Raw genomic sequence first — 14,108 nt, forward strand, 5'->3', positions numbered from 1 at the left:
AGTAACGGAAAACCAAATCGACCACGTTCTAATCGACGGTAAATTCTTCTCTGACATCACGAACGTACGCACTTACCGCAGTGCAAATATTGAATCCGACCACTACCTCGTTGCAGTATGTCTGTGCTCAAAACTCTCGACGGTGTACAACACGCGTCGAAGTCGTCCGCCGTGGCTTAACATTGGGTGGCTACAAGATGGTAGACTAGCCCAAGATTACGCGCAGCAGCTGGAAATGGCACTTCCAACGGAGGAGCAGCCAGGCGCAGCGTCTCTTGAAGATGGCTGGAGAGCATTGGAAGCACCGCAACCGCTGCACTAGGCACGGTGGCTCCGGATGAGAGAAATGACTGGTATGACGGCGAATGTGAGCAGTTAGTTGAGGAGAAGAATGCAGCATGGGCGAGATTGCTGCAACACCGCACGAGGGCGAACGAGGTACGACACAAACGGGCGCGGAACAGACAAAACTCGATTTCCCGGAGGAAAAAGCGCCAGCAGGAAGATCGAGACCGTGAAGAGACGGAGGAACTGTACCGCGCTAATAACGCACGAAAGTTCTATGAGAAGTTGAACCGTTCACGTAAGGGCCACGTGCCACAGCCCGATATGTGTAAGGCCATAAACGGGAACCTTCTTATAAACGAGCGTGAGGTGATCCAAAGGTGACGGCAGCACTACGAAGAGCACCTGAACGGCGATATGGCAGACAACGGTGGCGGTATGGTAATGAACCTAGGAGCACGCGCGCAGGACATGCGACTTCCGGTTCCGAATTCAGGAAATTTAGGAGGAGATCGGCCGCCTGGAAAACAACAAAGCCCCTGGAGTTTACCAACTACCAGGAGAGCTGTTTAAACACGGTGGTGAGGCACTGGCTAGAGCGTTGCACTGGGTGATTACCAAGGTTTGGGAGGACGAGGTTCTGCCGCAGGAGTGGATGGAAGGTGTCGTGTGTCCCATCTACAAAAAGGTCGATAAGCTGGATTGTAGCAACTACCGCGCAATCACATTGCTGAACGCCGCCTACAATGTACTCTTCCAAATTTTATGCCGCCGACTAACACCAATTGCAAGAGAGTTCGTGGGGAAGTACCAGGTGGGATTTATGGGTGAACGCTTTAACACAGACCAGGTGTTCGCCATACGTCAGGTATTGCAAAAATGCCGCGAATACAACGTGCCCACAAATCATCTATGTATCGACTTCAAAGCCGCATATGATACAATCGATCGGGACCAGCTATGGCGGCTAATGCACGAAAACGGATTTCCGGATAAACTGATACGGTTGCTCAAGGCGACGATGGATCGGGTGATGTGCGTAGGTCGAGTTTCTGGGGTATTCTCGAGTCCCTTCGAAACGCGCAGATTGTTACGGCAAAGTGATGGTCTTTCGTGTCTGCTATTCAGCATCGCTTTGGAGGGAGTAATACGAAGGGCAGGGATTGACACGAGTGGTACGATTTTCACGAGGTCCGTCCAGTTATTTGGTTTCGCCGACGACATTGATATCATGGCACGTAACTTTGAGAGGATGGGGGAAGCCTACATCAGACTGAAAAGCGAAGCTAAACGGATTGGACTAGTCATCAACACGTCGAAGACGAAGTACATGATAGGAAGAGGGTCAAGAGAGGTCAATGTGAGCCACCCATCACGAGTTTCTATCGGTGGTGACGAAATCGAGGTGGTTTAAGAGTTCGTGTACTTAGGCTCACTGGTGACCGCCGATAACGATACCAGCAGAGAAATTCGGAGACGAATAGTGGCAGGAAATCGTACGTACTTTGGACTCCGCAAAACGCTCCGATCGAATAGAGCTCGACGCCGTACCAAACTGACTATCTACAAAACGCTTATTAGACCGGTAGTTCTCTACGGACACGAGACCTGGACGATGCTCGTGGAGGACCAACGCGTACTGGGAGTTTTAGAAAGGAAAGTGTTGCGTACCATCTATGGTGGGGTGCAGATGGCGGACGGTACGTGGAGGAAGCGAATGAACCACGAGTTGCATCAGCTGTTGGGAGAACCATCCATCGTTCACACCGCGAAAATCGGAAGACTGCGGTGGGCCGGGCACGTAGCCAGAATGTCGGACAGTAACCCGGTGAAAATGGTTCTCGACAACGATCCGACGGGCACAAGAAGGCGAGGTGCGCAGCGGGCAAGGTGGATCGATCAGGTGGAAGATGACTTGCGGACCCTCCGTAGACTGCGTGGTTGGCGACGTGTAGCCATGGACCGAGCCGAATGGAGAAGACTCTTATATACCGCACAGGCCACTTCGGCCTTAGTCTGAATAAATAATAATAATAGAAAACACCCAGTAAACATACAGAGAACTTACTTGAAGTTTTTCCAATGGGATTCATACTGACGAATCACTCTTAACTTACTTAAAGATGTTTTTCTCAATGCTCAATGAACACCAATTCGGTTGTCTTATGATGTCTTATGATTTCCTCCCAAACCAGCTGATTTATTGCTAATGAGTCTTCCTATTAGCAAACGAAAAAATAGGGCTACTTCGACCTTTCTTAGATATCAAGCGAGTTTACCCTAGGTCTTACCGAATCGTTATCTATCCCCGGGGCAAGTGAAAATACGGTGTAAGTGGGTACTATGGCTGCCGATTAATCTGTGAACGATTTTAATGGTAACAATGTTCTAGAAAGATGAAGCAGAATTATCAACGAATTCGTCTGACACAAAAAAAATGGAATCAAAACCATTTGTGGCACCATACTAATGGTATTGTTTAATCTAATGTGACCAGACGTCCCGCGGGACGCTGCATTTTTCAACTTCGTTTTACAAATTTATTACAAATCATACAGCCTTGCAAATATTTTTACAATTCATTTTGGGCCAAAATCTATGAGAAATGCCTTTTTGAAGGATCCATTTTCAAGCCAGTGACGCAATCCAGATAGGCGTCCCGCGTTTCGCAGGACGCTTGCTGGTCACATTAGTTTAATCATGACTTTAAACTACCGGCAAAATTTATTACTTTTATTTTAATTCAATGGATTTTCAACAAAATAGTCGTTTCTAAATTCATCACTGATGTGGAAAGTGAATATTTTGAGCAATTAAATAATTGTGTGACATCGAAAACGATTTGAAAGTTTTGATTAAAGCCAAAATCTGCAATTTTCACTTGCCCTTAAGTTTTAACATACATGGGGCAAGTGGGACATATTTGAAAAGCATTTTCGATAGAGCCATTTTACCTGTTTTTAGATTGTTTTCTAGTGAAAAATAACTTCGACACTCATATATCATATGAATCTGAATCAAATGCAGTTGATATCGCTGGTTTCGTTGTTAAGAAGTAGTGTACAGTTGATTTACCAAATGTATATTTTACTTTCTGGAAATTATCTTCCTCATGGAAAAGAGCAATGGTTATAACTATGCGAAATTTCCCGTTTACAGTGCGAACAATATATTTATTCTACAATAGATCAACAGGTTTTTTCTTGTGTTTTGTTATTTTTAAACATCGCATAAGATTAACAGATTTTCAGATAAATAAAGTGCTTAAGACATAAATTGGCCATTTCGTTCTATTACAAACTTACAACACTGCGCATCGCCTGAATAAAAACGTTCTATTTGAAGTTCTAAATATGTAATAATTTGTGTTCTAAACAGAGAAACATTCATTCCAAAAGTGAACAAAGATTTGCTCATCTCTTTCATCTAACACATTTGGTAAGAAAGTAAGCTAAAGGGAAGCCAGACAATAGCCAATTAAACAGTAAACCGGCTGTTGTCTTGTTTTTATATCTGCTAACATTGTAATCCCTTTCTTTTTGCAAAAACAAAAGTCTGACAAGCAATAAACCTCCATTCATGATCTGAAATACTACGACTCAGAAAATTCATGAACATTATATCTACATTCTTCGAATTAGTTTCGTTCGACAGTATAAAGCAGAATAGGTCCCACTTGCCCCGTTTGAAGGGGTAAGTGGGTCCCACAGGTAAATTTATTTATGTCACTACCACTATTTTTGAAACTGAATAAATGGCTTACAACACGTCTACACTTCAACAACGGAAGCATATAATGATGTATCCGTGGTTAATGTCCTGAAATATCCTGTTTTCTAAGTATGCGTTAATGATTTTGCTGAACTAGCGTTTTTTTAGGTCCCACTTACCCCGGGGTACCTTAACTCGAATTTAATTCAAATTTATAGTAACAAGCTATTCAACGTAACTATCGACATCGATTGTGTAGTTCGTTGCATCTTCCTTTAGAATGTAATTGTATTGTGCCTTGCAACAAAATGACAACTTTCGTGATCATTTTCCAAGGCTCTCATAGATGTGAAAAATTTCTCCGCAGTACAAATGGTCGGGGTTCAGCCAAAACGCACCAAGCGCTAACGAAAAATTACCGATTTTTCTGCTCAAACTTTCGTTTAGCAGATTTAATTGATTGTAAATCGTATCGGATATCCCTCAACCCCATAACTGAGGATATCCTACTGCAAATGTACGTTTAAATTGATATGAAACTATTTCCGTTGTCATAATATCACAAGTCAGTCGAAAAGCCGCTTGGTGCGATTTGGATGAACCCCGACCAAATAGCACGTGCTATCCAAGCATTCACCACTGGAATGCACCACGTAGTGGCCAAATTTAAAAAAAAATATCGAAGCAGTTTTTTTCTGGATGTATGTTTTTCTTAGGCGACTATCTGGCGCGTATTTTTCGTTACGACCAAAAAATGAGCGGAAGAGTATATTTTTTTTATGAGCGGTACAGTCAGGGGCGGATTTAGCCGGAGGGGGGCCCTGGAGCCGAAAGCCTGCGGGGGCCCTAAAATGTACAAAAAAGGTTGGTTTTGGTACATAAGATTTGTGGGGGCCCGGGGCCACGGCCCCCCGGACCCCCCCTAGATCCGGCCCTGGGTACAGTAGGCAATTGCAATTTTATTGATCAACAGTTACAAAACTTTAGATCAGGTCAAGGAATGTACATAGATGGATACTCAATTAAACAGCCCATTGTTTCAAATTGATTGGAATTACGATTTTCCGAGTCGGAATCCCGCTCCAATCATGCTCCCAAGACATAATACATGGGAACCAAATTCTTGCTAAAGATTACCAAGGTCTTGACATGGCTAGGACAGACTAAATCGTGAATATTATTTTTGAGATACAGATACGACTTAAGGTGGAATTAACAATTCTTTAAATCTAATCCTGAGGCACAGCTATATTTTTTTTACTATTTTTACTAGGTATATCAAATTTGAAATGAAAGAATAATTTATTGATGGAAATCTCTTTCAGTCGCTCGAATGTATTTGATAGCGATTCCGTTAGCTAAGATGTTGATTGCCGATTCCGATTTTTCCAAGCAAAACAGCTCTGAGATAGTTGCCTCCGGCGGTAGGGATTCAGCGCTAAAAGATAATAATGTACATGTACATTAATAAATTTTTATATTTTAAGATCAACATTAGAAAAAAGACTAACAGCCAAAATGTAAACATATTAATTTGTCTTCTATGTATAATGTATATACATAGCTGTGTATGTTGACGAAGAACTGGAAAAATTTCATTTCGGCTGTACATAATACTTTTTTCGAATGTTGGTCTAGATTTAAGAGTAAATAAACTGAGCCTCGTACCTTTCAGAAGTAGGCTCAACACTCAAATCAATATTGGACAACATTATTTCGATGGCGGCTTCTTCGCTAAGATCTGCTTGATCTAGTATTCGGTCAACAATATTTTTTGTAAAATCCGAATCGATTGAAATCAGTGAACCCATAGATGACTGAGATTTTTTGTCAAGCTCCATTGCCTTTCTCTCCCACGTCGCCATAGGTGTGGGAAACAATTGATCGTAGAACTTTTGGTAGTACTGCAAGAGATTTTAAAGAGAATTTGATATATTTACAATAAAATTGTAATATAGCTTATGTTTTGTCCAATAAAACAAAAAATTACCTTCGGTTGGGCATAAACGTTCCCTTCAAAGGTCAGCGCCTCCAAAGTAGATGACGACTGTACTGCATCATCTTCCAAAGAACTGGATGCAAAGCTATACACCGGACTAGGGCCAGGCCTCATGAAACAAGATTCTATAATAAATATGTCATCAGTTTCCAACAAATCACTTGGACCTTCGAAATATTCATTGCTGTCTGTCATTTCGGATTCTGCATTAGGTTCCGTTAGGACAAATGAAGTCTGGCAGGAAATATCCGGGTTAGTTTTGCGCTTCGACAGCTCAATCCACTCGGAACATATTTTTTGTGCTAGTGTGGAGAGCTGGTGGCAAGCTTCACGATGTTGTACATTGCGCAAAAGTTCTTCATACCGGTAGCACATTTTTCGCATCGCTCGCTCATCCATAGTTTTTTGATGACTTTATATTTGTCAATTACAAAATATTACAATAAATAGTAGTATTCAATCGAAAAAAACTTACTCTACAGCATCTTGTATAATTTCATCTAACTGATTTGAAATGCGTTGAAATTCGCGGTCAACCCTTGCATTTACTTCTCTATTTAGTTCCTGCCTGTATTGTTGAGCAATATGTGCAATGAGTTCCCTCGCTTGATTTCTAAAGTTTCTACACATAAATTGGCCCATTTCTCGCCTGCCTTTACGGTAATCCTCTCCGAGTTCTACCTTCATTTTTTGAAATTTTTCTTGTAGTTCACATTTTGCTGCTTCCAGTAACAGATTCATCCGTTTCCTTTCCTCGTCACGTGCAATTTCTATCTTTTGCCGGCATTCAAATTTGGCAAACTCCAGCTCCTCACTAAGTTTACTTTTCTTAGCATTACGTTTACGTCTTCGCTTCTGCATATTCTCCGCTTCTTGCCCAAGATGCAAAATGTGCTCGTGTATGTTGTACTTCAACTCTTCACTATCCACGCAGTAAGCAGAGGGACCCAACAGTTTCCTATCGACCCCCATCCAAGCTTGACATTCAGGGCTCATGCACTCCAGGATGACGTCAGCTGTTTCAGATCCTAGCTCATGGCGCATGCCGGATTGGGTCGGCACTGATTCGGTTCGCATAAAGTAAGTTCTTTTGCATAGTTTCAATGCACCGTTTTCTGATTTTGTTGTCATTATTGCTGCCGTTCGAAAGTTGTCTGTTCAGGTCTGTGTCTGAATTTCTGGCAAGGTTGACTACGATGCAAAATGCTGGATGTCAAATTGTCAAATAAGCTCTAATCTTGAGCAGCACCAGTATTTTAATAATAAAAAAATAGATTTATTCTACGAGTAGCGTGACGTGAGAATCATACTGGATGGCGAAATGACATTCTTTCACTTTGTATTTAGAACAATGATCTGTTTGACAAATCAGACCGCATCGTGCTTTCGTGCTGTGCGGTTCTTTCTCTCTTTGCGGAAGGAAGTTTTTAATACTACCGGAAGCTATTTTAATTTCAACGGTGCTTCTTAGCGCTATTTGTACCCACTGATCCCGTTACGATCTTTGCAAGGACCCGTGCCTTCGTTTTACGTTGGACCCGTTTGCAGAAGTAAAAATTCCGACAAGCGGTGGTAATCCTGCAGAGACACCGTTCTGGGAAAAAACCTCTTAGAAGGTCCCGTCTCCACGCTCAGCCATGAGCATTAATAAAAACAAGAGGAAAGGGGAGTCTCTGAATTCTCCACTTCCTTCAAAGAAACAAGGTTTCAAGACCGTCCTGCCAAAACGCGGAAAAAATAGAAGGAAGCTGGAGAATTCAGATATTCCTTCTAACTCTAATATCGGAAATAATTCTTCTCCAATCGAACTGAGCAATCAGTTCGATTTGATTAATGATGAAATTGAGCAAATCGAATATACCCCAGGTGATTCGATTCATGCGAAAAAGCAAAGGGTTCCGCCAATTGTGGTATCTGTTGCCGAGTTTTCTGGCTTCCGGAATGAGATTTTGAGTAACCTACAGGGGATCGAGGTTTCATTTCAGATTGCTAGGAAGGGTGACTGCCGCGTTTTGCCGGGATCCTTTGACGATCGCAAACGTCTTCTTCAGTATTTAACTGAGAAGCGCCATAAATTCTTTACATACGACGACAAAACTGAGCGCTTGTTCAAAGTCGTCTTGAAAGGTCTCCCCAGTGATGATAAATCACTGGATGAGATTAAAATTGAAATGTCTCAATTAGTTGGATTTTCCCCAGTCCAAGTAATTAAGATGAAAAAGAAATCCCACTCTGGTACTTCCCAGAGGGGCATTTCTCAAGAATTTTATTTAGTTCATTTTAACAAAAGTGAACTAAATAATATGAAAAGTTTGGAAAAGGCCTGTATTATGTCTCATGTCCGTGTTACATGGGAACATTTCCGCAGGCCTGGGGGAAATTTCCAAAACCCTACCCAGTGCCGTAAGTGCCAAAAGTGGGGTCATGGAACCAAACATTGTCACATGGATGCTAAATGCATGATTTGTGGTGGAACCTCTCACGCCAAGGACGCATGTCCTGTGAGAGAAGATTCAATAAATTTAAGTGCGCAAACTGTGGGGCAATCATAAATCCAATTTCTGGGAATGCCCTTCACGCAAAAGTTTTGAATTCCGTGCAAAATTGATGACGGGAAATTCAATCGGATCCCAGATTCGACGGGTAGAAATTTTTCAAACGCTCAAATTTCGAAACCGGTTACCGGTCGAGCAATTCATACCCACCACAATTCACAAACAAATTTTGCCGCTCGTCAACGGGTAGCAAGCACTTCAGTAAATTCCAATTTTTCCAATGTACCTACGTATGCAAACATCGCTGCTGGTAGACAAAATTTCTCTTCTCAAAATGAGGTTTATACCCATGTCCCAACGGAAAATAACGGTCATGTTGCCGATTCAGGTAGCATGATTGCTTCCGATTTTGATTTTTTAACTGAACAATTGCATCACATGATTGATGCAATGTTCAAAGCAAATACCATACCAGAAGCTGTTCAGGTTGGTATAAAGTACACACAAAAAATTGTTATCGGACTCCGTTTTAATAGATCTAAATAATTGAGTGAAAGTTCCAAATTGGAATGCCCGCTCTCTAAAGGGTAAGGAAGATGAATTATTCAACTTCCTAACAGTTCATAATGTGCATATTGCCATTATAACTGAAACCTATTTAAAACCAGGACTCTCCATTAAACGAGATCCAAATTATTTTATCTACAGAAATGATCGTCTTGACAGCGCCTGTGGTGGGGTCGCCATTGTCATTAATAGACGTATCAAACATAAATTATTTTCTTCGTTTGAAACCAAAGTTTTTGAAACCTTGGGAGTTTCTGTTGAAACAAATTTTGGTCAATTTTCCTTCATTGCAGTCTATTTGCCTTTTCAATGCAATGGGCAGCAAAAGAATTTGTTGAAAGCTGATCTTCAAATTCTGACTCGCAACAAATCAAAATTCTTCGTAATTGGTGACTTCAATGCCAAACACCATTCATGGAATAATGCTCAAAGCAATTCCAACGGCAACATTTTATTTGAAGATTGTTCTGCGGGATATTATACTATTCAATATCCCAATGGCCCAACTTGTTTTTCATCCACTCGAAATCCTTCGACAATTGATTTGGTTTTAACGGATTCAAGTCAGCTGTGTGGCCAATTGGTAACTCATGCTGACTTTGACTCTGATCACCTTCCTGTGACATTTGAAATCTCACAAGAAGCCATTTATAATCCAATCAGCTCTACTTTCAATTATCATAGGGCTGATTGGGATTTATATAAAACGTATATTGATAGGAATTTTGATGTTGATATTCCTCTCGATACCAAAAGTGATATTGATAATGCTCTCGTATCTTTGACAAATTTAATTGTCGAAGCCAGAGGCATTGCAATTCCTAAATGTGAAGTTAAATTCAACTCCATTATTATTGACGACGATCTTCAGCTACTGATCCGTCTTAAAAATGTGAGGCGAAGGCAATACCAAAGAACTCGCGATCCCGCGTTGAAAGTTATTTGGCGAGATTTGCAAACGTTTCGCTATTCTGAGAAATACCAACTTTGAGAATAATGTCTCGAAGTTGGATCCCAGTTCGAAACCCTTTTGGAAATTAACGAAAATTCTTAAAAAACCTCAAAAGCCAATTCCAGCGCTTAAAGAGGGAAATCAAATTTTATTAACAAATGGCGAAAAGGCTCAAAAACTTGCTCAGCAGTTCGAGAGTGCCCATAATTTTAGTCTAGGTCTCACTAGTCCAATTGAGGATCAGGTTACACGAAGCTTCGAAGACATTCTCAACCAAGATAATGTTTTTGACCCTTCGTTGGGAACTAATTTGGATGAAGTGAGATCTATTACTAGAAAATTTAAAAATATGAAAGCCCCGGGTGATGATGGTATTTTATACATTGAAACTATATTTGACCCCGGGAGTCCTGCTACGTCCCATAAAAGGCCGTAGCGAAAATCGGCAGTGGCACGCCAGAACGGATTTCACGACGACTGAACAGCGGCCAATTGGTGGCCGATCGAGGTATAATGACGGCGTGAAGTAGCGTGGGCGGGCAGGAGGGAGCTTGGTAGCCGTTGAATGGCGGCACGTTAACGGTTGGCTAGTGGCTTGTCGAAGAACGGCGATGGCTTGCGGGTGGCAGCTTCGTAGTCGCGGAATCCGGGTTCGATGACGGCCGGATGGTGTCTTCACCTGACACGGATAACTGGGAAGGCCGTAGCGCAAATCGGCAGTGGCGCGTCAGAACGGGTTTGACGACGGCTGAACGGCGGCCAATTGATGGCCGAACGAAGGGTAGTGATGGCGTGAAGTAACGTGGGCGGACAGGAGTGAGCTTGCGAGCCGCTGAATGGCGGCACGTTGACGGTTGGTTGGTGGCTGGCCGAAGAACCACGAGGGTTTGCAGGAATTTACTTTGCTGCGGCAGAATGGCGGCTCGATGACGGTTGGTTGGTGGCTGGCCGAAGAACCACGATGGTTTGCAGGAATTTACTTTGCTGCCGCAGAATGGCGGCTCGATGACCGATTCGGATAACGGCAATAGCTGGCAAAAACTTTTGCGACAGCGGAATGGCGAACTGCCGAGCGGCGCCGATGACGATGAAATGCACCACTAAAACAGAGCTTAGCATTTCCTGAATCTACACTAGTAGGTGCAGAACCATTGAACTGTTCCTTTCAGCGAAGACTGGATGACTTGTCTTTTACATCCACGGTAGGGGAAAATATTCCGAGTAAACCCGCTCCGATCCCTGCTGCTCCGTTTTGTGAAGTCAATCGACGACCCTATCCGGTAGTACCATCGCAAAAAGTAACTTCCGTTTCTCAGTGGAAAATAAATAAGTACACTGGAAACGATCACGGCCTAGGGTTGAATGATTTCCTTTCACACGTTCACCAATTGGCCATATCCGAACATGCCTCAGCGGAGGACTTGTTTGATTCGGCAATTCATTTGTTCGATGGTGCAGCTTTAAGCTGGTACACCGCATGCCGAATCCGTAATTCACTTTTTAGTTGGGAACACTTGGTGATCGAACTGAAAAATGAATTTCGTCACCCAGATCTAGACTCCGTGCTTCGCACAAAAATTTATCAGACTCGACAACAAAAGGGGGAGTCTTTCCAACAATATTATTTGCCGGTGGAAAAACTGTTCCAAGCCATGAACCAGGCTATGTCAGAAAGGGAGAAGGTCGAAGTCCTCAAAACTAATATGCGATATGATTGCCGAAAAGCTATCATTGGGAGAAACGTGGAAACACTGAAGGACCTTATGAGCATAGGCAAGGAGTTGGACGCTACGGATTTCATAACGCCAAGCTCGGTGCGCAATACGTGCCATGTAAGGTGATAGCCAGACATGGGTCATCATCCTATGAGCTAGTAGATAGCACCGGCCATAATATAGGTGTGTGGCCAGCGAGTCTTTTGAAAACTGGACAATAGGGTGTCCCAAAATTAGACTAAGTCTGGGATTTTGGGGGCTCAACCTTCAAATGAAAGCTTAGGGTATAACAAAAGAAAAATTGTTCTACGACAACTCTGGGAAATGACGTTTAGGGGTGGCCCCGACGCGTTTTATGAAAAAAGTGCATTTTTTATAGGTAACATCGAAAATACTGGTATATCGGAAAGAAATTCGATGAAACCCATCCATTTTATATTTTTTACATTTAACTTAGGGTCTTCACTTTATGGTAAAAGTTTGATACCGCATGTTTTAGGTCTATATATTTTCCACTGATGCTTTAAATGCCCAAAAATGATGAATTTTTCTTAATATTTTTTTATTAATGCATCCAAAACGGGTATCCATCATAATGCTTTCGAAACTAGATATACATAGAAAGATGGGGAAATTTATAACGAATATTTTGCTAAAAATAGCAACCTTCTATCTCTATCCGTTTAAAAGTTATTCACGATTTACTGCAGCTTGGTAAAAGACTTTTTGAAATTTCGGATCATAATACCTGGATCATGTTTAAGTAAAGAAACGCCTACTTTTCCATACCAACCAAATGAGTGCTTTAATAACCAATATAGCATTCATATGTGTTGCATAAAATTGATTTTAATACTTATTTGAGTGTTATAATGGAAACCCAACGATGGACCTGCAGTAACATGACTGACTACAAATTGTTCAGTTAGTCTGGGTGAGTACTCAAATAGATTGATGAATATGGTTTCAAAACTACCCATAGGTAGGTTCAGCTACCGTTTCATGGTTTGGTGAGCTGTGCAATGTTTCACGATAACATGGAAATTAATTGTTTTCTGACCAACTTGATTTTTTAACCAGCACGATCATGTGAAGTTAATCCGGCTGGATAATTTTGGTTCCGATTTATCGATGCAATCAATTTATCATTATATTCAGTATTGGTAGGCAAAATAGTTCGTAATTAGTGTAGATTGTTCTTATTTCCAGAGATTCCGTAGATGGTAGATGCCAAATATTTCAATATGCATTATAAAATAATAATGATAATAGTAATTTGTGTAACTAGTTGCAAAAAGATGATTTAATCAGCATGGTTGTACGTTTATCCAACGAGGCTTGCCGAATGAGATAAATACTACGAGTGCTGATAAAATCGAGTTTTGCAATTAGTTGCACACACTATTTTTGCAATGGCGTAAAATGAGCTTCAATATGGAGTAAAATATGACAAATCAATATCAAAATGATCTAGTTGGATTTGCTTCACATGATCGTTCTTGCAAAAAATCAAGATGGTCACAAAACAACTAATTTCCATGTTATCGAGAAACATTGCCCAGCTCGACAAACCATGACACGAAAACTGAACCTACCTATGGGTAGTTTTGAAACCATATTCATCAATCTATTTGAGCACTCACCCTGACTAACTGAACAATTTGTAGTCAGTCATGTTACTGCTGGTCCATCGTTGGGTTTCCATTATAACACTCAAATAAGTATTAAAATCAATTTTATGCAACTCATATGAATACTATATTGGTTATTAAAGCGCTCATTTGGTTGGTATGGAAAAGTAGGCGTTTTTTACTTAAACATGATCCAGGTATTATGATCCGAAATTTCAAAAAGTCTTTTTCCAAGCTGCAGTAAATCGTGAATAACTTTTAAACGGATAGAGATAGAAGGTTGCTATTTTTAGCAAAATATTCGTTATAAAATTCCCCATCTTTCTATGTATATCTAGTTTCGAAAGCATTATGATGGATACCCGTTTTGGATGCATTAATAAAAAAATATTAAGAAAAATTCATCATTTTTGGGCATTTAAAGCATCAGTGAAAAATATATAGACCTAAAACATGCGGTATCAAACTTTTACCATAAAGTATAGACCCTAAGTTAAATGTAAAAAATATAAAATGGATGGGTTTCATCGAATTTCTTTCCGATATACCGGTATTTTCGATGTTACCTATAAAAAATGCACTTTTTTCATAAAACGCGTCGGGGCCACCCCTAAACGTCATTTCCCAGAGTTGTCGTAGAACAATTTTTCTTTTGTTATACCCTAAGCTTTCATTTGAAGGTTGAGCCCCCAAAAATCCCAGACTTTGTCCAATTTTGGGACACCCTACTGGACAATAGCACAAGTGTAATTG

At 41.1% G+C, this 14,108-nt stretch overlaps 1 protein-coding gene across 1 annotated transcript; it reads right to left on the reverse strand.

The window, feature by feature from the left end:
• Positions 1 to 5,118: 5,118 nt before the first annotated feature.
• On the reverse strand, positions 5,119 to 7,170 carry LOC134216427 (uncharacterized). Its single transcript, XM_062695320.1, has 4 exons — positions 6,471 to 7,170; positions 5,987 to 6,407; positions 5,665 to 5,900; positions 5,119 to 5,434 (listed from the first exon to the last, which is right to left on the reverse strand). The coding sequence occupies exons 1-4, from the start codon at positions 7,124 to 7,126 to the stop codon at positions 5,299 to 5,301; spliced, it is 1,449 nt and encodes a 482-aa protein (XP_062551304.1). The 5' UTR covers positions 7,127 to 7,170; the 3' UTR covers positions 5,119 to 5,298.
• Positions 7,171 to 14,108: the final 6,938 nt, after the last annotated feature.

Source organism: Armigeres subalbatus, chromosome 2 (genome assembly GCF_024139115.2).
Source record: "Armigeres subalbatus isolate Guangzhou_Male chromosome 2, GZ_Asu_2, whole genome shotgun sequence".
In the NCBI taxonomy this organism is placed as follows: domain Eukaryota; kingdom Metazoa; phylum Arthropoda; class Insecta; order Diptera; family Culicidae; genus Armigeres; species Armigeres subalbatus.